This window comes from Podarcis bocagei (assembly GCF_964188305.1).
Source record: "Podarcis bocagei genome assembly, chromosome: 1".
Taxonomy (NCBI): domain Eukaryota; kingdom Metazoa; phylum Chordata; class Lepidosauria; order Squamata; family Lacertidae; genus Podarcis; species Podarcis bocagei.
The window spans coordinates 131,194,034-131,217,294 of NC_138125.1; the positions used below are offsets into that span (position 1 = coordinate 131,194,034).

At 47.3% G+C, this 23,261-nt stretch overlaps 2 protein-coding genes across 3 annotated transcripts in view; one reads left to right on the top strand and one right to left on the bottom strand.

Moving 5' to 3' along the window:
* The window catches only part of KIAA2012, an 81,518-nt gene extending 72,941 nt beyond the window's left edge, over positions 1-8,577 (top strand). For both annotated transcript variants that reach the window (XM_081200398.1, XM_081200399.1), the window contains exons 19-21: positions 1,207-1,379; positions 2,748-2,967; positions 5,314-8,577. In XM_081200398.1, the coding sequence (XP_081056524.1) occupies positions 1,207-1,379; positions 2,748-2,967; positions 5,314-5,461 (541 nt within the window). In that variant the 3' untranslated portion in view covers positions 5,462-8,577. The remainder of the gene's footprint in view (positions 1-1,206; positions 1,380-2,747; positions 2,968-5,313) is intronic.
* Positions 7,913-21,926, bottom strand: SUMO1 (small ubiquitin like modifier 1). The gene is made up of 5 exons (XM_081184231.1): positions 21,547-21,926; positions 17,393-17,467; positions 14,742-14,819; positions 12,185-12,256; positions 7,913-10,073 (listed from the first exon to the last, which is right to left on the bottom strand). The coding sequence occupies exons 1-5, from the start codon at positions 21,556-21,558 to the stop codon at positions 10,005-10,007; spliced, it is 306 nt and encodes a 101-aa protein (XP_081040357.1). The 5' UTR covers positions 21,559-21,926; the 3' UTR covers positions 7,913-10,004.
* Positions 21,927-23,261: the final 1,335 nt, after the last annotated feature.

Here is a 23,261-nt window from a genome sequence, read left to right on the forward strand (position 1 = left end):
GCCCTCCAGCTGTTATGGGACTACAGTTCCTGTCATCCCTGACCACTGGTCCTGTTAGCTAGGGATGATGGGAGATGAAGTCCCAAAACTACACCATCTCCCGGTATGCCCCACGGAGAGCCTCAAGGTCCATAAATAGCAACACCCTAGTGGTCCCGGGCCCTAAAGAAGTTAGATTAGCCTCAACCAGCGCCAGGGCCTTTTCAGCTCTGGCTCCGGCCTGGTGGAACACTCTGCCTCATGAGACCAGGGCCCTGCAGGATCTGATTTCTTTCCGCAGGGCCTGTAAGACAGAGTTGTTCCACCTGGCCTTTGGCTTGGAGTCAATTTGATTCCCTCCCCCTCTTTCTTTTTTCTTTTTCCTTTCTCCTCCTGTGATAAGGCTGCATTTTAATATTTTAATGTTTCTATATTTTAATGTTGTGTTTTAATCTTGTTTTTAAGTTGTATTCATTCAACTTGTTTTTATTATTGCTTGTTAGCCGCCCTGAGCCCAGCCTTGGCTGGGGAAGGCGGGGTATAAATAAAAATTATTATTATTATTATTACTATTATTATTATTATCACTGCCCTATAGAATGCACTGGCTGGCTATCTGGCTATCTCTCGTTCTCTCTCTCCCACGGCAGAGAACCCCAAGCCGCTGCTTCCCTCCCGAGCCAGGCGAGCATGAAACCTGGGAAATTTAAGGGACATCATCAATAAGGGACAGCAGCAGGACACGGAGCTAGGATCAGGGAGTTTCCCGCCAAATAAGGGACGGTTGACAGCTATGATTCACCCTATAGCAGTGATGGCCAAACTTGGCCCTCCAGCTGTTTTGGGACTACAGTTCCCATCTTCCCTGACCATTGGTCCTGATAGCTAGGGATGATGGGAGATGTAGTCCCAGAACAGCTGGAGGGCCAAGTTTGGCCATCACTGCCCTATAGAATACTCTGGCTGGCTATCTTGCCCTTTTATTAGAGATAATAGGGAACCTGCGGCCCTCAAATGGTGTTGGGCTTCAATTCCCACCATCCCCTGACTATTGGCTGTGCTGGCTGGGCCTGATGGGAGCTGGAGTCCAGCAACATCTGGGAGGACCACAGATTCTCCATCCCTTTATGCTAAACTCCTCTTCCTTGTCTTGCGGGTCCCCTTGCTTTTGCCCTGCATGCCCATGACCTACTTGGACAACCTCCAACGGACGCCTCTTCATTTTAGTCTAAGGAAACAGCAGCTGGAAGAAGAGCGCCGGCGGCAGGAAGAGGAAGCGGCAAGGCAGTGGCAAGCTGAGAAGGCAGCCCAGGAACGTGCACGGCACCAGCAAGAGGAGCTCCGTAGGAAACTCCTGGAAATGCAGAGGAAAAAGCAGGAGGAGGATCGAGAACGCGCAGGTATGCCAAGGAAGGTTCCAGGTATGAGGTGGGGAGGACCTTGATAAGATGCCCTCCATGGGCTCCTCCTGTCAGTCTGTGTGGCCCCCTATTCTGTGAGCTTATCCACTGGCACTAGAAGCTACCATTTTACTGGCATTGGCTCCCAGTACGCTTCCGAGCAAAATTCAAAGTGTTGGTTCTGACCTTTAAAGCTCTAAACGGCCTCGGTCCAGTATACCTGAAGCAGCGTCTCCACCCCCATCGTTCAGCCCGGACACTGAGATCCAGCGCCGAGGGCCTTCTGGCGGTTCCCTCATTGCGAGAAGTGAGGTTACAGGGAACCAGGCAGAGGGCCTTCTCGGTAGTGGTGCCTGCCCTGTGAAACACCCTCCCACCAGATTGTGAAGGAAATAAGCAGCTATCTTATCTTTAAAAGACATCTGAAGGCAGCCCTGTTTAGGGAAGTTTTTAATATTTAGTGCTGTATTGTTTTTAACACTCGATTGGAAGCCGCCCAGAGTGGCTGGGGAAACTCAGCCAGATGGGCGGGGTATAAATAATAAATTATTATTATTATTATTATTATTATTATTATTATTATTATTATTATTATTATTATTATTATTTCTCACAAAGCCCTCGAGTGCCCAGTACCATGTCATGCTGAGATGCTGTGGCATGTTAAGATGGCAGCCGTGTGTGTGTGTGTGTCCTTTTAAATATATTACTATATAATACTAATTGGGTACTCTGCTTATCTCTGGACTTCAAACTGATCACAGCAGCTGTCAACTATTATTATTATTAATAATAATAATAATAATTGAATTTATATACCGCCCTATACCCGGAGGTCTCAGGGAACAAAATCAGAATATAAAAACCACAATGTATATAATCAAAGTAAAAACAACAATCCAATAACACACACACACAAAAGACCACATTTTAAAAAGGCATAAGATGTCAATCAAATCAACCAAAGGCCTGGTTAAAAAGGAACGGTTTTGCCTGACGCCTAAAGGTGTATAATGAAGGCGCCAGGCAAACTTCCCTGGGGAGAGCATTCCGCAGACGGGGAGCCACTGCAGAGAAGGCCCCGTTCTCGTGTTGCCACCTTCCGAACCTCTTGAGGAGGCGGCAAAAGAAGAAGGGCCTCAGACGATGATCTCAGGGTCTGGGTAGGTTCATATGGAAAGAGGCGGTCCTTGAGGTATTGCGGTCCTGAGCTGTTTAAGGCTTCATAGATCAAAACCAGCACTTTGAATTGGGCCCGGAAACTAATTTGTAGCCAGTGTAGTCGTACCAGGATCGGTGTAAAATGCTCAAACGGTGTAATATGCTCTGTTACACCAACTACTATCTATAACTATCTCTTTCCCTCAGAAGCGGAGAAGCGGAGGCAGAAAGAAAGGGAAATGCAGCTGGAAGAGGAACGCCGACTCTTAGCCGAGATGGCAGAAGAGCAGCGCTTGGAGTACGAGAGAAGGAAGCAGGAAGAAGAGGAGCGCGTGAGGCATGAGGCTGAGGAGAGGAGGAGAAGGGAAGAGGAAGAGGCTAGACTTGCATTAGAGGAAGCAAAGAGACAAGCCTTACTACTGGCAAGGTACACAGCTTCGTAAGATTTCTCTGAAACTCTTGAGAATCAGTGCCAAGCAAGACAAACCAACCAAGGTAGACAAACCAACCAAAGTCCTAGGGATTGCCATTCAAGTTCTAAATGGCTGCTCCATGGGGTAGGAAACCTTTGGTCTGCCAGGTGTTGATGACCTACCGTATTTTTCGCTCTATAGGACGCACTTTTTCCCCTCCAAAAAATAAGGGGAAATGTGTGTGCGTCCTATGGAGCGAATGCAGCCTCCTTGGCTTAGGCGATAGCGACGCGAAGCCTCCGAAGCGCAGAGGGAGTGCTCCCTCTGTGCTCTGGAGGCTTCGCGTTGCTGTCGCTGAAGCCTGGAGAGCGAGAGGCGTCGATGCGCACCAACCCCTCTTGCTCTCCAGGCTTCAGGGATAGCCACCTGAAGCCTTTGGAGCGCAGCGCGAGTCCCCGCTGCTCTCCGCAGGCTTCGGGTTCCTTTTGCTGAAGCCGGAAGAGCAAGACTCCTGGCTTTAGCAGAGAGGAAGAGCTGCGCAGCACCCCTTCAGCCAAGCGGGAGGAGAAATGGAAGGGGCTCCGTTTCTCCTGCCGCTTCGCTGAAGGGGCGCTGCGCAGAGAGGGTGAGATTTTTTTTTTCTTGTTCTCCCCCTCCAAAACAAGGTGTGTCCTATGGTCCGGTGTGTCCTATAGAGCGAAAAATACAGTACATTTCTCATCAGCACCAGGCGGTATGCCCAATGAGCAGGGATTATGGGAGTTGAAGTTCCACAACAAGGGCCAGAGGTTCCCCACACCTGACTTAAAGGATCAGGTCTCCCATACCAGCAGCCTGCCTGGTCCTTAAGATCTGTTGGGGAGGTTTTGGCTGGGGCATGACTAGTTCGGCTGTGAAACAGGGCCTTATCTGTGACTGCACCTAGATTATAGGACTCCCTGCCTCTGGAGGCGTGTACTTGAGTTCTTGTCTTCTTACCATCTGGCCAAGACATTCTTAGCCATTTGATCTCGGTGTTTTAATGGATTGAGGCCTACCTTAAAGGTAAAGGAAAAGGGACCCCTTTCCCTTTTCCACAAACGAGAGTTGTGACCGACTCTGGGGTTGCAGTGCTCATCTCGCTTTATTGGCCGAGGGAGCCGGTGTACAGCTTCCAGGTCATGTGACCAGCATCACTAATGAAGGCTCCGGGCAAACTTCCCTGGGGAGATAATTCTACAGGCGGGGAGCCACTGCAGAGAAGGCCCCATTCTCGTGTTGTCACCCTCCGGACCTCTTGAGGAGGAGGCACACGAAAGAGGTCAATGGGCTCCTAGCTCTGTACTGGATTGTGATCATTGGTAGTACAACCCAACCTATACATGTCTATTCAGAAATAAGCCCCACTGAGTTCAATAGGACTTACTCCCAGGTTAGTGTGTACTAGCTTGGTGGCTTTGCAGCGCAATTCTATACATGTCTACTCAGTTCCCCCCAAATAACTGGAATGGAAGAGCAGGGAAGCTCCAGCTTGGGGGCCTGATCCATTTCAGCCAAGCCATGCTCACCAGCCATATAGGTAAAGGTAAAGGGACCCCTGACCATTAGGTCCAGTCGTGACCGACTCTGGGGTTGCAGCGCTCATCTCGCTTTATTGGCCAAGGGAGCCGGCGTACAGCTTCCGGGTCATGTGGCCAGCATGACTAAGCCGCTTCTGGCGAACCAGAGCAGCGCACAGAACACCATTTTACCTCCCCGCTGGAGCGGTACCTATTTATCTACTTGCACTTTGACGTGCTTTCAAACTGCTAGGTTGGCAGAAGCAGGGACCAAACAACAGGAGCTTACCCCGTTGCGTGGATTCGAACCACCAACTTTCTGATTGGCAAGTCCTAAGCTCTGTGGTTTAACCCACAGCGCCACCCGCGTCCCTTGGCCTACCTTACCTAGGTCTGATTCAGTGTTTCATTTCCTGCTGTTTCATTGTATTATGTCATTAGTTGTGTGGTTTTAAAAAAATTATTGTAAACCACCCTAAGGACAAGTTACCGTATTTTTTGCTCTGTAAGACTCACTTTTTCCCTCCTAAAAAGTAAGGGGAAATGTGTGTGCGTCTTATGGAGCGAGTGCAGGCTGCGCAGCTATCCCAGAAGCCAGAACAGCAAGAGGGATCGCTGCTTTCACTGCGCAGCGATCCCTCTTGCCGTTCTGGCTTCTGAGATTCAGAATATTTTTTTCTTGTTTTCCTCCTCCAAAAACTAGGTGCATCTTGTGGTCTGGTGCATCTTATAGAGCGAAAAATACGGTATATACACTGTACAACAGAAAGTAATGGCCTGAGTTACCTGCTTACTGATATTCATCCACCTCTCTGCTTTCAGACAAAGGGCGGACTTGGAAAAGGAGAAGGAATTCCATTATAAGCTGCTTGTGGAAGCTGGGGGGCTAGAACGACGGCAAGCGATTTCACGCCCATGGGTTTATTCGTATTTCCAGCATCCTTTTTTAAATGTGGGAGATGAGGATTAAAGAGAACTTTTTCCAAGAACAACTCGCAGCCACGTAGCTGTGTTGTTCTCGCCTTACTCCAAAATGTGAGCATCCCATTATTCACTTGTATTTAATTCAATAGAGGTTGTTAATCCACATGATGAGAGCTGTTGCGTTCTGATTTAACCATCTGGCGGATTCCCAGTCAAAAGCTATTGCCAAAGCCCTCTTCCTAAAACAAGCAACGGAGGGGGGAAATGGCTTCATCTGGACAACTGGGCAATTTTGGACACTGGGCATTATTTGTCGGCAAGAAGACCTGGAGAGTCTGGAGAAGCTATCGTTGGAGAAGTCAGCTGTCAGTGAAATTTAATTAAAGTTGCATTCCGTGTTCTAAAACACGAACAGCAGATTGGTGAGCCATAGGCAACATCAAGAAAACAAAGATCATGGCCACTGGTCCCATCTGTTCCTGGCAAATAGAAGGGGAAGAAATGGAGGCAGTGAGAGATTTTACTTTCTTGGGCTCCATGATCACTGCAGATGGTGACAGCAGCCATGAAATTAAAAGACGTCTGCTTCTTGGGAGGAAAGCAATAACAAACCTAGACAGCATCTTAAAAAGCAGAGACATCACCTTGCCAACAAAGGTCCGTATAGTTAAAGCTATGGTTTTCCCAGTAGTGGTGTATGGAAGTGAGAGCTGGACCATAAAGAAGGCTGATCGCCGACGAATTGATGCTTTTGAATTATGGTGCTGGAGGAGACTCTTGAGAGTCCCATGGACTGCAAGAAGATCAAACCCATCCATTCTTAAGGAAATCAGCCCTGAGTGCTCACTGGAAGGACAGATCCTGAAGCTGAGACTCCCTGGAAAAGACCCTGGTGTTGAGGGCACAAGGAGAAGGGGATGACAGAGGACGAGATGGTTGGACAGTGTTCTCGAAGCTACCAGGATGAGTTTGACCAAACTATGGGAGGCAGTGGAAGACAGGAGTGCCTGGTGTGCTCTGGTCCACGGGGTCATGAAGAGTCGGACACAACTAAACAGCAGCAACAGCAGCAGGCATCATGTGGACTGCAAGTTAGTTTTGCCTGGACAACCCCCCCTCCCCAATTCACTAGTTTTGCACTTTTTCAGGGCCAGGGACGAGGAACCTGTGATCTTCCAGATGTTGAGACTGTGGCTTCATTCATCCCTGAACACTGGCCGTGTTGGTTGGTATGGGAGGGAGTTGGGAGTCCAACAACGTTCAATTCAGAGCGGCCTCACCGTACGACGAAGGTTGCGATTCTAGTGGTGTCACACAAATGTCACCCTTTGCTCTTATGGAAAGGTTGGGCAGCCTGAGGCACTCCAGTTTTTGTTTTATTTATCATTGCTAGTGTATGCTTCAGAATGGGGTACAGCTATAAAAACAGATCAATTCCCAGTTCACAAAGAGGTAAAACACCCCAGTGGGATTCATCCATCCAGGCTGATTAAAGGAGTTTCCTACAAATGTCTGAGGAACACAGACAAGTTTTAATGTGGCAGTGTTGACACCAAACATGCTTCTGAGAGGACAGGCCTACAAATGGGACACCACTGCAGAGAAGATCCTTTTCCATGTCAACTCATGTGATTTGTAATACAACACATAGCTGTCAAGTGTCCCTTATTTGAAGGGACAGTCCCTTATTCCAACGCCATGTCCCGCCGCTGTCCCTTATTGATGGATGTCCCTTAAATGATGTCCCTTAAATTTCAAAGGAAGCAGCTCCTCTCCCTCCCTCCCTGCCGGCCAGGGAGGAGGGAGGCTCCAACTGTGTTGCTTGGCTGTGTTGCTCACCCAATAAGAAGTCTAAGAACGACTGGGGGGTGGAGCTTGCATGCCTTGTGTGTGGCTAGTTAATGCAAGCTGAGGGGGGTTTTGAATGCTGGACGCCATTTTGTTGCACATGCTGCTGCAAACTTTGCAGTGCAAAGCCAGACCGGGAAGCCATCTTAAGTTGAGGCTGCATAGGCCTTGTGGTGCATGTGATTCAGATTCTATTCAGTTGAACCTCTGGTTACAAAGTTGGTTGGACAGTTTTCTCGAAGCTACCAGCATGAGTTTGACCAGACTGCAGGAGGACAGGAAGACTGGAGTGCCTGGAACAGGTGAGGCTGCAGGTCCCTTATTTTGGCTGCTGGTCCCTTATTTTCAAAGCTGTTGGTCCTTTATTTTCAAATCTGTAAGTTGACAGCTATGATCCAGCAACACCTAGCAGGGCTCTGTGAGCCACCAGCTTGTAGAAACTGGAAATGGAACAGGATGCAAAATCCTGGCTCGCTCATTTCTACAGAACGTGGGGGAGACTGATACCTATGAGCTAGTTGGGTTATTCATTCGAGTGGCCCAGGAAGAAGAGGAAAACAGCAGGTGCCAGGCTAAAAACACATTTCCATTCACGTTTCACTCAGCTTGTTTATTACTGTAGTCATGGATAACACTTAAACCCCATATGCCAATTTTTGAAAACAAATTTTAATTTTTAAAAAAAGTTTAGCATGTGTACAAAAAGGCATCAGAAGTGGGACATGGGAACTACAAGCATTGGAGAAGATCCATTAACACTTTACAATTAAGTGCCAGCTTAAAAATAAAATTAAACTCACAATCAAATGGTGTATTAAAAACATGCTTAAGAACATTGCAGTCTCAATTTCTGTCCTTTCCCCAATCCCCTTGCAAGAGGGAAAAACAAAAGAGGTAGAGCAACGTGTTTCTAATCCTGCCCTCTTCATACCATAAACCTGAGCTAAAGGGCCCCTTCTAGCATGACAGGTTTTCTATGACACTGTTCCGCGATTTACTAAAATAGGGATGGAGGTCAAAAAGTGTTCAGTGGGATAACCAATCGGGGAATACAGTTTTCCAACCCTCAATTAAGAATACTACTTCACAGAACAAACTCCACAAAAACTGATGAATAGCTTTTATTTTGGAAAGCTGCTCTAACCATTCGCCATTTGGTTTGGGACAGCGTTGGCTTGAAATGTATTTTCAGGAATCCCTACACCCTAAGAACGCTTACGTGTGCTCCCTGGAAACCAGTTAGGCTTACTTCTACATAATACAAGAAATAAGGTTTGGCGCAAGGGCTTTGATGCTGATCCTACGAAGTCACACGACAAAACTTTGCAGTTCACAGGATGAAATTCTCGATCATGTCTTGCAAGTAGCTCTGGCCCGTCTCACACTAGTATTATGCAAGCAGCAAGCAGAGCTCATGCATGGTTTTCGTGCATTTGACGAACCTCAAGATTACCTAGGATTTCCAATGCATCACAAGGCGCTCAGTTTAGAAAGAGTTACATGTGCTTAAACTGCATTAAAATTAATGGAGCAAGTTAGCTGTGGCTAATTTGAGCTCCATCAATTTTAAGTGAGCATTTTCTGTGACTATTCAAAACAAACACCTTAGTGTGCCCCTTTTATACCTTTTAAAAAGGTCATGAAGTGTTCATGGCAGGGGGCTCACAAAAGGCTTGGGCACCCCTCTCCCAATTCTTGCAACCTTTTTCAACATTACGCTAACATTAGTTTTCAGAACCGAGGAGGCATTTACAAAAGACATCTATTAGTTGAAGATAGACTGCTACTTAAAATTTGAGAGCAAGCGGCAAAGAGCGTGCTAGTTCGCAAGGTGGAATAACAAAATCAGTTGTTGCCACACTGTCATATCCTCAGGCTGAAAGCCAGTGTTCCTTAAATATTCCTCACTGCTTTTGCCAAACAGTATCCAAGCCACAGGTATCTCAAAAAATGCAGATGCTTATAAATTTGTTTCCTCTCATTTATTTAAAGGGAAGCCAGTACAGTCTATGTGTGCATTCAAAAACCACATCTCAGGCCAAAAGGTACCACAAAAGAATGAAATGATTAGCAACTCTCAGTACATGAAAGTACTAAAATCAGAATGTTCCTGGGCTCTTCCGCCGATGAAAAATCAGTAGGATTTCCCAAGTTCTCTTCGGTGATTTCATGTATCTCATACCCAAGAAAAAGACTACATTTCCCCATCAACATCTGGGCGCTGTTCTGTCCTAGGCCACCAGCAAATGATACAGAACAAAGTTTGAGGACGTAATCTGAGGACATAATCCTTCCACCGCTAAGCTCGCAGAAAAGCGTCAGCTCCTTTGGAACTTAAAATCCGCAAGTAAAAGCAGCACGTTAAAAAAAAAACACCTTGGGGCCAATACGGAAATTTTAGGAAACCTTTGCGCCCAATCTGGCAGATCTGTCAGCGTGCTTGAAATACATGGGCCCTGTGAACACACAAATGCGCGTGTGGGTGGCGGGTGTTTTTCTAAAGAGGAAACAGGGGAAACAGGGGAAACAACCGCAGTGGGAGCACAAGAATTCAGTACAATGAAAACAAATGATAGCGTATAATGAGCACAAGTATTTATAACAGACATTTGTAAATAAGACCCCAGATACGGGTGTACGGTGCCGGTTTCAATTCAGTGTTATATACCACATTACAAAAGAACTATTATTTAAAAATAAGAAAAGAATAAAAGGGAAAGGAGGGGTGGGGAGCAAACAATCTAAATTGTTGAATGGCCTCCTGTCTGTTCCTGATAAACTTCAATCACATCTTCTTCTTCCATCCCAAGCTGTAAAATAGGAAACAATTATTATTATTATTATTGAAAAAATAGATATTCTGCACTCAGAACCTTTGTTTTTTTCTTGTGCTTGTTAAGACATGACAGTAAACAAGAGAAGTTTGCCAACACGCAGCCTGGTTATGTAAAATTACTGACTTTAGTGAGATTCAAAACGAAAAGACTGGTTGAAATCATTAATTTCCTCATTTGTACTCTAGATATTTCTTTTTTTAAAAAAAGTTGCACTGTCACTGTTCTATCTAACCATAAAAAAAATGTGTATTTACAACTACATACTGTTTTATCCCATCTAGGAGTAGACTTGAGCTGTTATTTCTAACTACACACACACTACAAGCTGCTCTCATTTCAAAATATAGATTTCCATTTGTCTCTGTACACGTATAAAAACAGTGAGCAGGACAATTATAAAAAAAACTGGTGATACTGCCTAGAAGTTTCCAGAAGCAAATGTCAATGCATTCCCCACCCCCTTCCCGAAAACATGATTCAACTGGTTGTCAGTAATATTCCTAATTTGAAAGCCAAGCACAATCTGAAAGATTAAGTTCTCAGAGGGCATCAGCTGGAAGCATAAGGATGGCGTCTCTTTGTAAAGGGGCTAAATTCTAGTGCCTTGCGATAACTGTATCACCCCATTCTGTGCAATGACAATAATGCTCAGTTCCCCGCAAAGCAGATCTTTTACCCATCACACACTCTTTACAGAAGAGATTCTGAATGCGTTTGATACCAAGTCGTAAGTCCAAGAAACTGTGAAATGCAAGCCAAGCTTTGCTTTAACACGGCCGAGTTTTAATGTTCAGATCCGCCTTTAAACTGTTCTGTTTTTAAAAACAGCAACCTAACAGCAGCTTAATTATTTTAAATTGTATTTCAAAACAATTTTTTTCCCTCTTTTTGATCCACTTGGTGGGGAGGTGCTACATTCACCATTTGAAAATCCTCTGGGGGCTGCAAGCGTGGCTGAAAGTAGACATAGCCACTCCATGCTCTTGCACACAAATCAGATGTGGAGAATAAAGGTAAAGGGACCCCTGACCGTTAGGTTCAGTCGTGGCCGACTCTGGGGTTGTGGCACTCATCTCGCTTTACTGGCTGAGGGAGCCAGCATACAGCTTCCGGGTCATGTGGCCAGCATGACTAAGCCGCTTCTGGCGAACCAGAGCAGCGCACGGAAACACCGTGAACCTTCCCACCGGAGCGGTACCTACTTATCTACTTGCATTCTGACGTGCTTTCGAACTGCTAGGTTGGCAGGAGCTGGGACCGAGCAACAGGAGCCTACCCCGTCACAGGGATTCGAACCACCGACCTTCCGATCGGCAAGCCCTAGGCTCAGTGGTTTAGACCACAGCGCCACCCACGTCCATTTTAGGGTGGAGTATTGGCTGCAATAAGATAAAAGGTAAAGGGACCCCTGACCATTAGGTCCATTCGCGAATGACTCTGGAGTTGCGGCACTCATCTCACTTTACTGGCCGAGGGAGCTGGCGTAAAGCTTCTGGAGCATGTGACTCTGGAGTTGCGGCACTCATCTCACTTTACTGGCCGAGGGAGCTGGCGTAAAGCTTCTGGAGCATGTGGCCAGCATGACCAAGCCGCTTCTGGCGAACCAGAGCAGCGCACGGAAACACCATTTACCTTCCCGCCAGAGCGGTACCTATTTATCTACTTGCACTGGTGTGCTTTCGAACTGCTAGGTTGGCAGGAGAAGGGACCGAGCAACGGGAGCTCACCCCGTCGCGGAGATTCGAACCACCGACCTTCAGATCGGCAAGTCCTAGGCTCTGTGGTTTAGACCACAGCACCACCCGCGTCCCTTGATGAGGAGAATAACTACTCATCAAATGATCCATCCAATGAACAGGGAGAGGAGACTTTGCATCTCTATCAGGGCACTAAAGTTGGGCGGAAACCCGGTGCTTTCATTTTTGCCACCACCAAAACTGGTGGAGGTCTTGGGTCCCATAGAAAATTTGTTGGGGTTGTGTGTGGCTAATTCAGCCCCAAAGCTGGGAGTAAGCTACCCCTGCTTTAACCTTCCAAACGGTCTTAGCCGTGCATTTGGCAGTGTGCACTATGAAAAAACGTACCTCTTTTGGAGTATGATTATCAGTAATTCTCTGACCCTCAAAGAGGAACCTGAGTGAATTCATAGGAACTCCCTGAAAAGGGAAAAGAAGGAGAAATTACTTTATTCCAACTTGTAAGACACGCACAAAAAGAACCGAAAAATGTAGATGTTGCTTCTTTTTCTCTCTCTTCGGTCTAATGGAAGAATTAAAGCACCAACAAATTCTCTCATGAGCTGAAAAGCATGGAATATGTAAGTTAAGGAACCCAACCTAAGCTTCTGCACCATGTATAGAGCAAGTATGTTTTATAGTCACACACACACTGTTCTTCCTTATACAGTGGTGCCTCGCAAGACGAAATTAATTCGTTCCGCAAGTCTCTTCGTCTTGCGAGTTTTTCGTCTTGCGATGCACGGTTTCCCATAGGAATGCATTGAAAATCAATTAATGCGTTCCTAGGGAAACCGCCTTCAGACCAGGTCCGGGGACAGTCTGTCCCCGGACCTCTTCTGAAGGCTGGGGGGGGGGGACAAGGGCTTTTCTTCCCACCCCCAGCATTTTAAAAAACCCCGGGACAGCGGAGGACTTCTCCGCTGTCCGGGCGATCTTAAAATGCTGGCGGGCGGCATTTTAAAATCGCCCCGGGACAGCGGAGGACTTCTCCGCTGTCCGGGGCGATTTAAAAGCCCCTGGGAAGGCAGGCAGGGGGGACAAAGACTTTCGCCCCCCGCCTGCCTTCAGAAGGTGTTCCCGCCCCCCCGCCCCGCTTCAGAGCAGCGTTCCGAAGCGGGGCGGCTGGGGCAGGTGTTCCCGCCCCCCGCCCCGCTTCGGAGCAGCGTTCCGAAGCGGGGCGGCTGGGGCAGGTGTTCCCGCCCCCCCGCCCCGCTTCGGAGCAGCGTTCCGAAGCCGGGCGGCGGGGGCAGGTGTTCCCTCCCCCCGCCCCGCTTCGGAGCAGCGTTCCGAAGCGGGGCGGCTGGGGCAGGTGTTCCCCCCCCCCCGCCCCGCTTCGGAGCAGCGTTCCGAAGCCGGGCGGTGGGGGCAGCTGTTCCCTCCCCCCCGCCCCGCTTCGGAGCAGCGTTCCGAAGCGGGGCGGCTGGGGCAGGTGTTCCCGCCCCCCCCCCCGCCCCGCTTCCGAGCAACGTTCCGAAGCCGGGCGGTGGGGGCAGGTGTTCCCTCCCCCCTGCCCCGCTTCGGAGCAGCGTTCCGAAGTGGGGCGGCTGGGGCAGGTGTTCCCGCCCCCCCGCCCCGCTTCGGAGCAGCGTTCCGAAGCTGGGCGGTGGGGGCAGGTGGGGAGAAGCGATCTCCCCGCAGCCCCTTGCTTCAAAAGTGGTCCGGGACCTCTTTTGAAGCAAGCAGCTGCGGGGAGAAGCGCAGCCGCTTGCTTCAAAAGAGGTCCGGGGGCAGCGGGAAGCACTTCCCGCTGCCCCCGGACCTCTTTTGAAGCAAGGGGCGGTGGGGAGAAGCGATCTCCCCGCCGCCCCTTGCTTCAAAAGAGAAGACCCGCTGTCCCCGGGGCAAGCTTCGTTTTGCGAAGCAAGCCCATAGGGAAATTCGTCTTGCGAGGCAACTCGAAAACGAAAAAACCTTTCGTTTTGTGAGTTTTTCGTCTCGCGAGGCGTTCGTCTTGCGGGGTACCACTGTAACCTAATCTCCGTGTACCTGCCCTTCTGCCTGGTCATTCAGATCAAATCTTCTTCTGCAGATCATCAGCAAGTTATATCCTTATTTTAATCCTGTTGTTGCTTTCGTTGTTTCAATAGTTTATCGCCCACCACCCTGAAAGCATTTTGCTTTCTTACTGTGTTTATAAGCTCACCTTTCTTCCATTATGGAACCCAAGGCAGCCTGGGCCCAGTATGCCCCACGGAGGACCTTAAGGTCCATAAATAGCAACACCCTAGAGGTCCCGGGCCCTAAGGAAGTTATATTAGCCTCAACCAGAGCCAGGGCCTTTTCAACTCTGGCTCCAGCCTGGTGGAACGCTCTGCCTCATGAGACCAGGGCCCTGCAGGATCTGATTTCTTTCCGCAGGGCCTGTAAGACAGAGTTGTTCCGCCTGGCCTTTGGCTTGGAGCCAATTTGATTCCCTCCCCCTCTTTCTTTTTTCCTTTCTACTCCTGTGATGAGGTTGCATCTTAATGTTTCAATGTTGTATTTTAATCTTGTTTTTTAAGTTGTATTTCAATCAACTTGTTTTTATATTGGTTGTTAGGCGCCCTGAGCCCAGTCTTGGCTGAGGAGGGGGGGTATAAATAATAATAATAATAATAATAATAATAATAATAATAATAATAATAATAATAATAATAATTATTATTATTATTATTATTATTATTATTACAATGCAAGAATCCTGCCCACAGCCATCCCTGGGTGGGATCAAACCACCATCCTTCTGGTTAACAGCCAAAGGCCCATTGCACCACAGAGACCCTAAAAGCTAACACAGGTGTCATCATCACAAAATTACACATTAACACAACACAATATTCCTCTTCATTTTCTCAATTCCACTTTCACAGGAAGAGAAGTGTATTTTAAGAAGGAAAATAAAGAGCCCCCAAATTTCACAAACCTGTCTCTGACAGTACGATTCTTTAAGTTTTTTTAGATGCGTTGTCATTTTCACCTTGAAGTGTATTTCGCTGCTGTCCTGCAAACAGAATACAAAATCTATTAGCTTTCCCACGCGTTATTAAAAAGGCAACTGGTTTCTCCAATGGTTTACAATGGAAGATAATGATCAAAAGTTTGTCTTACATTTGTCTGACTGCTTGTTCCTTCAATATATCTATTACCAGTAGCTAATGAATAATCTGCAAGAATTATTGGACTGCAAGATGATCAAACCTCTCCATTCTGAAGGAAATCAGCCCTGAGTGCTCACTGGAAGAACAGATCCTGAAGCTGAGGCTTCAATACTCTGGCCACCTCATGAGAAGAGAAGACTCCCTGGAATAGACCCTGATGTTGGGAAAGATTGAGGGCACAAGGAGAAGGGGACAACAGAGGACGAGATGGTTGGACAGTGTTCTCAAAGCTACCAGCATGTTTGACCAAACTGCGGGGGGCAGTGGAAGACAGGAGTGCCTGGCGTGCTCTGGTCCAGGGGGTCACGAAGAGTCGGACACTACTAAACGACTAAACAACAACAACAAAATGAATAATCTGAAGTTTCATTTTATTCTGTTTTAAAATAGATGGGGTTATCTTTGCTTTGCAAGGTGATAGAGCGAGTGGTTGCTGAACAACTCCAGGCACACCTGGAAGAAGCGGACCATTTGGATCCCTTCCAGTCGGGATTCAGGCCTCATCATGGGACTGAAGCTGCCTTGGTCGTGCTGGTCGATGATCTCCGGCGGGCTAGGACAAAGGTGAGAGCTGTTTCCTAGTTCTGCTGGATCTCTCAGCAGCTTTTGATACCATCTACCATAACATCCTTCTGGACCATCTAGAGGGGCTGGGAGCTGGGGGCACTGTCATACAGTGGTTCCGCTCCTTCCTCCTGGACAGTGTTCAGAAAGTGGTGGTAGAGGATGAGTGTTCAGACCCCCGGGCTCTCACTTGTGGGGTGCCTCAGGGTTCTGTCCTCTCCCCCATGCTTTTTAACATCTACATGCAGCCGCTGGGAGAGATCATCAGGGGGTTTGGGTTGGGAGTTCATCAATATGCAGATGACACCCAGCTCTGCCTCTCTTTCAAATCAGAACCAGTAAAGGCGGTGCAGGTCCTGTGTGAGTGTCTGGAGGCGGTTGGAGGATGGATGGCGGCTAACAGATTGAGGTTGAATCCTGACAAGACAGAACTACTGTTTTGGGGGGACGGGGCAGGTGGGTGTGGAGGACTCCCGAGTCCTAAATGGGGCAACTGTGCTCCTGAAGGACCAGGTGCGCAGCCTGGGAGACATTTTGGACTCACATCTGTCCATCGAGCTGCAGATCAATTCTGTGTCCAGGGTGGCTGTTTACCAGCTCCACCTGGTACACAGGCTGAGACCCTATCTGCCAGCTGACTGTCTCGCCAGAGTGGTGCATGCTCTAGTTATCTCCCGCTTGGACTGCTGCAATGCGCTCTACGTGAGGCTACCTTTGAAGGTAAACTACAACTAATCCAGAATGCGGCAGCTAGACTGGTGACTGGGAGCAGCCACCAAGATCACATAACACCAGTCTTGAAAGACCTACATTGGCTCCCAGTACATTTCCGAGCACAATTCAAAGTGTTGGTGCTGACCTTTAAAGCCCTAACTGGTCTCGGTCCAGTATACCTGAAGTAACATCACCCCCATCGTTCTGCCTGGACAGTGAGGTCCAGCGCCAAGGGCATTCTGGCAGTTCCCTCGTTGCGAGAAGCCAAGTTACAGGGAGAGGGCAGAGGGCCTTCTTGGTAGTGGCACCCGCCCTGTGGAACGCTCTCCCACCAGGTGTCAAAGAGAAGAACAACTACCAGCCTTTTAGAAGACATCTGAAGGCAGCCCTGTTTAGGGAAGCTTTTAATGTTTAACAGACTACTGTATTTAAATACTTTGTTGGAAGCCGCCCAGAGTGGCTGGGGAAACCTAGCCAGATGGGTGGGGTATAAATAATAAATTTATTATCATCATCATCATTATCATCTTAAATTCTTTACTTGTGCCTTTATTGAAATGTGTCCTTTATTCACCAGCTTTGGCTAGCGTAAACAAAACCACTACCCATAGCAAAACCATCAGCTTTTGCATGTCAACACATTCATCAGCCTTGTAACAAGTCAAACCATCTAAAGAGTCCACTTATCTACTCAGAGTGCCAGTAGCTATGCAACGTCTCAGGCAGAGGTCGTTTTTAGTCCAGCTGTCCAACATCATTTTAAGCAGAGATGAGAGGAACTGAACCCAAGACCTTCTGCATGAAAAGCATGTGTCAATGTGTATACGTTTGATGAAGAAGAAGAGGAGTTTGGATTTGATATCCCGCTTTATCACTACCCGAAGGAGTCTCAAAGCAGCAAACATTCTCCTTTCCCTTCCTCCCCCACAACAAACACTCTGTGAGGTGAGTGGGGCTGAGAGACTTCAGAGAAGCGTGACTAGCCCAAGGTCACCCAGCAGCTGCATGTGGAGGAGCAGAGACGCGAACCCGGTTCCCATCGCTCTTAACCACTACACCGCAGTCCACCCAGTGTTTAAACTTATACCAGTGGAACAATTGAAATGTTCACATTATAATAGACTATTTAAGAGCTCACCTGCCCGATGACTTTGAGTTTAATGTATTCTCCCTCTTTCTTATCTCCCAAGTCCTCTGCTGAAGGTTTGGCTTCCTGCAGAGGAAAAGGAAACAAAAAACCGAAGTGATAAACTACAATACAAACTATTTCCACTAGTCAATTCTATGATAGCTTTTTGCAAGTTTACGATGAATTAGCGCCACAATAGGAACCTATACCTATTGAATTAATCAGACAGAATACTGCAATGACTCTAGGGATCTAGGGCACACAGTCAACTTATGTCCCATGTGAAATTAGCGCACAACCTAGTACATAGCCAGTATTTTCCTATAATAACACGTTGCAGGCAAAGAAATGGTGGTCAGGCTTGCCTTTCAGAGAAACCTGCTCGCAAAGAACTGATCTTCTCACTGAGTAACCCTGCTTCGCTATTAGCTTTCACACTTTGAAAATCACTATAATATATTGGGACTGGTGTGGAAAGTTTTCAAGTCCACGCACAAGCAAAAAGCACCAACAACTCTGCTTTATAATGAGCTACAGAGCACGATGATGAGAGCAATTGCCTTCTTCTTAGTGTTTTTATTCTTGATCTAGAAAAACAAGAATTTAGGCACTTTCAGGAGAGCTAGACTCCCCCAAATAATTATTTCAACTGGGGGGGGGGGTTTGGTACGCCTTTTCTTGGTAGCTCCCCATCTCTGGAATGATCTCCCCAGGGAAACTCCCTCCCGGCAAAGATTTTATTTCCCCAAGCCTTTTTTAAAGCAATTGAATCTATGTAGTTTCATTGGAAATCTCAGTGCTTTCACCTCTGTTGCTTTAATTACATTACTGTTTTAACTGGAGTGGGGAGCCACCCCAAGAGCACTTTCCTGGAGGGTAAGCTATCATTTTTTTAAATAAGCAAAGCAAGTTCTCTTGCAAGGCTCACATCTTTTAAAAGGCTTTGCAAGTACGGAAAAGATCTGCAGAAAGGACAGCACTTCACACCTTAGTACTTCTTGCTGTGCAAGAATCCTGCTTAAACCTTCAATTTATCTTTTTCATAGCTTGAAGGCGGGGGAATGTGTTAACTGCCTGTTTAGTTCACCCCACAACAGACGGTTTGCCAACCAGAAGCGTATACAGTGGATGCTCAGGTTGTGAACGTGATCCGTGTGGGATGCATGTTCACAACCCGAAGCGTTCACAACCTGCATCTGCTCATGCGTGGGTTTCGATTTGGTGCTTCTGTGCATGCGCAAAGCACGATTTAGCGCTTCTGCACATGCGCAACTGCCAAAACCTGGAAGTAACCCATTCCGGTACTTCCGGGTTTTGGCAGTCCGCAACCCGGAAAAACGCAACCTGAAGCGGCTATAACCCGAGGTATGACTGTACTAAAAGAAATTGGCAGTAACAGTGAATATACTTCTTCCACAGCAGAGCATGACCATAGTTTGTATTGCTGATGAACAGAAACATTTATAAGGTAATGCTTCTAGCCTCTGAGAACCTGAAAATGCGAAGTGCCATATTTTTCGCTCTATAAGACGCACACCAGACCACAAGACACACCTAGTTTTTGGAGGAGGAAAACAAGAAAAAAATATTCTGAATCTCAGAAGCCAGAACAGCAAGAGGGATCGCTGCGCAGTGAAAGCAGCAATCCCTCTTGCTGTTCTGGCTTCTGGGATAGCTGCACAGCCTGCATTCGCTCCATAAGAAGCACACACATTTCCCCTTACTTTTTAGCAGGGAAAAAGTGAGTCTTATAGAGCAAAAAATACGGTAAATGCAAGACCAGAGGAATTGGGAGCAATAAAGAGGACCTGTTTAAAAGGATAAGAAATCAGCTAACTACTGTTGCCAAACATGTAAATGGAGAAGGTAGAGTTTTGAACAATTTGAAATCAATTAAAATACAATTGTGATTTAACACCTGCATACCTGAGCCCAGATATAAACCCTTAGCTCACCGTAACATACATCTATGAGAAATGACTTGATACTGAAGACAAACACAAATAGGTACTTGCAGATTTATGTGTTTTGAGCCACAGCTCACGTCAAATCTGTTTATGCTACTGCTACAAAGAATAACACTAATGTAGCACTGCTGCTGATTGTTTCCCTATTGTTTTCATTTCATTAACATCATATTTATAACCGAAGTTAATGCAGTGTTTAAGTTCTTGAAAGGGTGTTCTGTTTAACACTACAGTTCATTAACGACATTAAGTAAAACAGCCAGAGCAGTAAAACAAAGTTAATTATAACCTATAAACACAATATCAATAGACAGATGAGCTACCAGTAGTTTTTTGGAGGTTTTTGTGTGTGTTTTTTGCAATTTAGAATAGAAATTGATGAACAGTTGAAGTGCAGCATTATGGAAAGTAAACAAAGGGTAAGTATGGAATGAGGGAAATAATTATTAATGTTTGGAGTAAAAGGAGAGAAACTGTATTTGGGGAAACTAGTGTCACTAAAACAAAGTCTTATAGCATCTTCAGGACTAACAAATTCATGATGGGTTAAGTTTTCACACCAAGTATTTATGCGCCATAACAGGAAAAGCTCCGAAAAGATATATTCATGTTTTAAAAAATGACTATGTTTGGATGCAACACCTAAGTTTAGCTTCGGGCTTCTATGCTTCCCTCCAGCATGACCCCAGGGAAGTAGAAAGTGTTATGTCTAAACCCAGGAAAAACTGTGGTTTATGTTGCTGGCTTGCTCCAAAAGGCTTTAGTTTACATTAACCACAATTTAGGGTTTTGACGTAACCTTTTAAATTAACTGCAGTTTAGTATTAATTTAAAAGGACGCAACCAGTCTCCTCCTGACAGTTATGCTGGTAGTGGAACACTCATACCCTTAACCCCAGTTTACATTCGAATTGGGCCAATAGGATAAATATTCTGTACTAGCTGAAAAACAGCTACCTGAACCATTTTTTTAAAAAAAATTAACAGCTGCAATCAAACCATTTCACAATTCTTATTCGATCACGGTATCAAATAGATTTTCTCCCATACACACACAAACCCCCAAACCCAGCACTGGAGCCAAACATTCACCATGGCAAGAAATGATCTCCTACTCAAGGACATTTCACACAAAGCAAAACAGGGGACTTCATTTTTGCAAGGTCTTTCCAGGGAAGGCACACATACAAAATATGGACGCCAGAGGCTAGGATCTAAACCAGGCATAGGCAAACTCTGGCCCTCCAGATGTTTGGGGACGACAACTCCCATCATCCCTAGCTAACAGGACCAGTGGTCGGGGATGATGGGAGTTGTAGTCCCTAAACATCTGGAGGGCTGCGTTTGCCTATGCCTGATCTAAACCAATGGCTTAAAGTGACAAGAAAACAGATTCTGACTCAAAACATCAGGAAGAACTCTCTTGACAGTTAACAGCTGTTGGCCAGTGGACTCCCACTAGAGGCAGAATCCTGCAATTGGAAGGGACCCTGGGGGTCCTCTAGTCAAACCCCCTGGGACGCAGGAACCTTTTGCCCGACGTGGGGCTGGGAACCCACCCACCACCCTGAAAATTCAGGGTCTCATGCTCTAACGCCCCGAGCCGACCCACAGGTTGGCGCACTCGCCTCGCACGGGATCTTTTGAGCAAAGGTTGGGGGGGGGCACCGCCTGCCCTGTAGGATCTAGTTGAGATCCCTGCATTGCAGAGGGGGGGGGGTTGGACTAGATGACCCTGGGGGGGTCCCTCCCTCCCATCCTATGTTGACCCAACGTTGCTTTTGTTTCTTGGCTCGCTTCCCCCCCCAACCCCCATTGAAATGCTATGAGGAGGTCCGAAATGAAACAAGGAGAAGACAGGGACCCCGACAAACCCCAGCCCCCTTTTTGGGGTCAAAAGGCCCCACAGATCCAACCATCCCCTCTCTCGCTTTATCCCACGTAGGGACCCCAAAGTGTGGGGTGGGGGGAGAGAGAAGAGAGGAAAACACCGCCCCCCCACCCCACAACCCGGGGGTCTAAAGCCTTCGAGGGGCGTCTATGGGGCGGGGAAGAGGCGCCTTCTTAGCGGGGAAAGCCGCCTCCGCCTGCCGGCCTTGCGCTTTATTACCCCCGGGGTTTTTCCTTCTCCCTTCCCCGGGGATCCTGGAGAGGCCTCGGCGGGGAAAGGAGGACCGGGAGGAGGGAAGCGGCTACCTGGTCCGACATGGCTCCCCGCCGCAGGCTCAGCTGGGCCGGCCGCCTCCGCCTCCCTCCGCCGCCAAGGAGCAGCCGCCGCCGCCGCCGCCGCCGCCTGCCCTCAGTTCTTCTTCCTCCTCCTCCTCCTCTTCCTCCTCTTCTTCTTCTTCCTCCTCCTGCCTTCTCTCTCTCTCTCTTTCTCGGAGACACGGAGCGGAGACGGAGCGCACAACCCCCAGGCCGGCGAAGGAGGGAGTTCCTCTGCGCCTGAGCTCACTTCCCGCTCCCTGACGCGGCGGAGGAGGGGAAAGAAGCTTCTCCTCCTTTCCTTTCGCTTCCCTTTATTCCCTTCCTTTTTCCTTCCCTCCTTCTTCCCTCTTCTCCTCCGACGGAAGTCTCTAGTGGCATGAACGGCGGCACTTTGGTTCACCAGAACTTCAGCCGTTGCGAAACCAATGCGTTCCAAAACCGATGCGCGCAAAGTTAATGCGCAACGATTTGAGAAAAAGCAGTTATAAGCTGAACAAGCTCTTAGTTATTTTCTGCTACCGATAGGGAGCCCACTTAAGGACTCTATACGGGCTCTTGGATACCCCATAAGGGAAAAAGGGCAGATTTTGTTTACAACGCTAACTTTGGGGAAAGTTTTATTACCATGTTCAAAAAAATTTCTCTTTTCAGGAATATGAAATCTGTCTGCACTCCACCACTCTCTTGGAAGCCCCCCAAAAAATTAAAGGGGGGGAAACTGGATGTACATTTCCAAAATAAAAGATAAAAAAACAAATCGAATAAAACCTACATGCAGCAACAGTGTTTTGTGTTGTGTAGGCTCCTACGTTGTACATATTTTGTTACGTGAAAATGGCTTTAGATACCCATTAGGTCCATAAATTACCATGCAGCATATACAGTCATACCTCAGGTTGAATGTGCTTCAGGTTGAGCGCTTTCGGGTTGCGCTGCGCAGCAACCCGGAAGTACCGGAGCATGTTACTTCCAGGTTTCACCACTCGTGCATGCGCAGATGCTCAAAATGACATCATGCGCATGCGTGGAAGTGGCAAAACGCGAGCCACACACGCGCCATCGCGTCTTACGTTCCATTCAGGATGCGAAGGGGCTCCGGAACGGATCCCGTTTGCATCCCGAGGTACCTCGGGTTACAGATGCTTCAGGTTACAGACTCCAATAACCCAGAAATATTACCTCGGGTTAAGAACTTTGCTTCAGGATGAGAACAGAAATCGTGCAGCGGCAGCAGGAGGCCCCATTAGCTAAAGTGGTGCTTCAGGTTAAGAACAGTTTCAGGTTAAGAACGGACCTCCAGAACGAATTAAGATCTTAACCCAAGGTACCACTGTATTCAACACACACAAAACAGCGGCAATTTGTTGTTGACAAAGGACAGCTGGACATATAAAGGGCCCCATTACCTTCAGTAGCTTAGGGCCTCATCAAACCTAAATCTGGCCCTGGATAAAGGGTATTGAAAAAGGAGATTTAATAGATTGGATAAAAGCTATTTAGTCACAGAAAAGAGAAGAGATGGTTATTGGAAACCGGGGAGCGGGGGGGAAGTCCGGGGGTCAGAAAAACTCCTATGAAGATATTGAATTTGTTATGAGTTAATGCAAATAATACTGTATGTTAAAAATTTCTAAAATTATATATCTATATAGGCATTTGAGAACCAAGGTAGCACTGTACAGGCAAAAAATATTATAAAATAA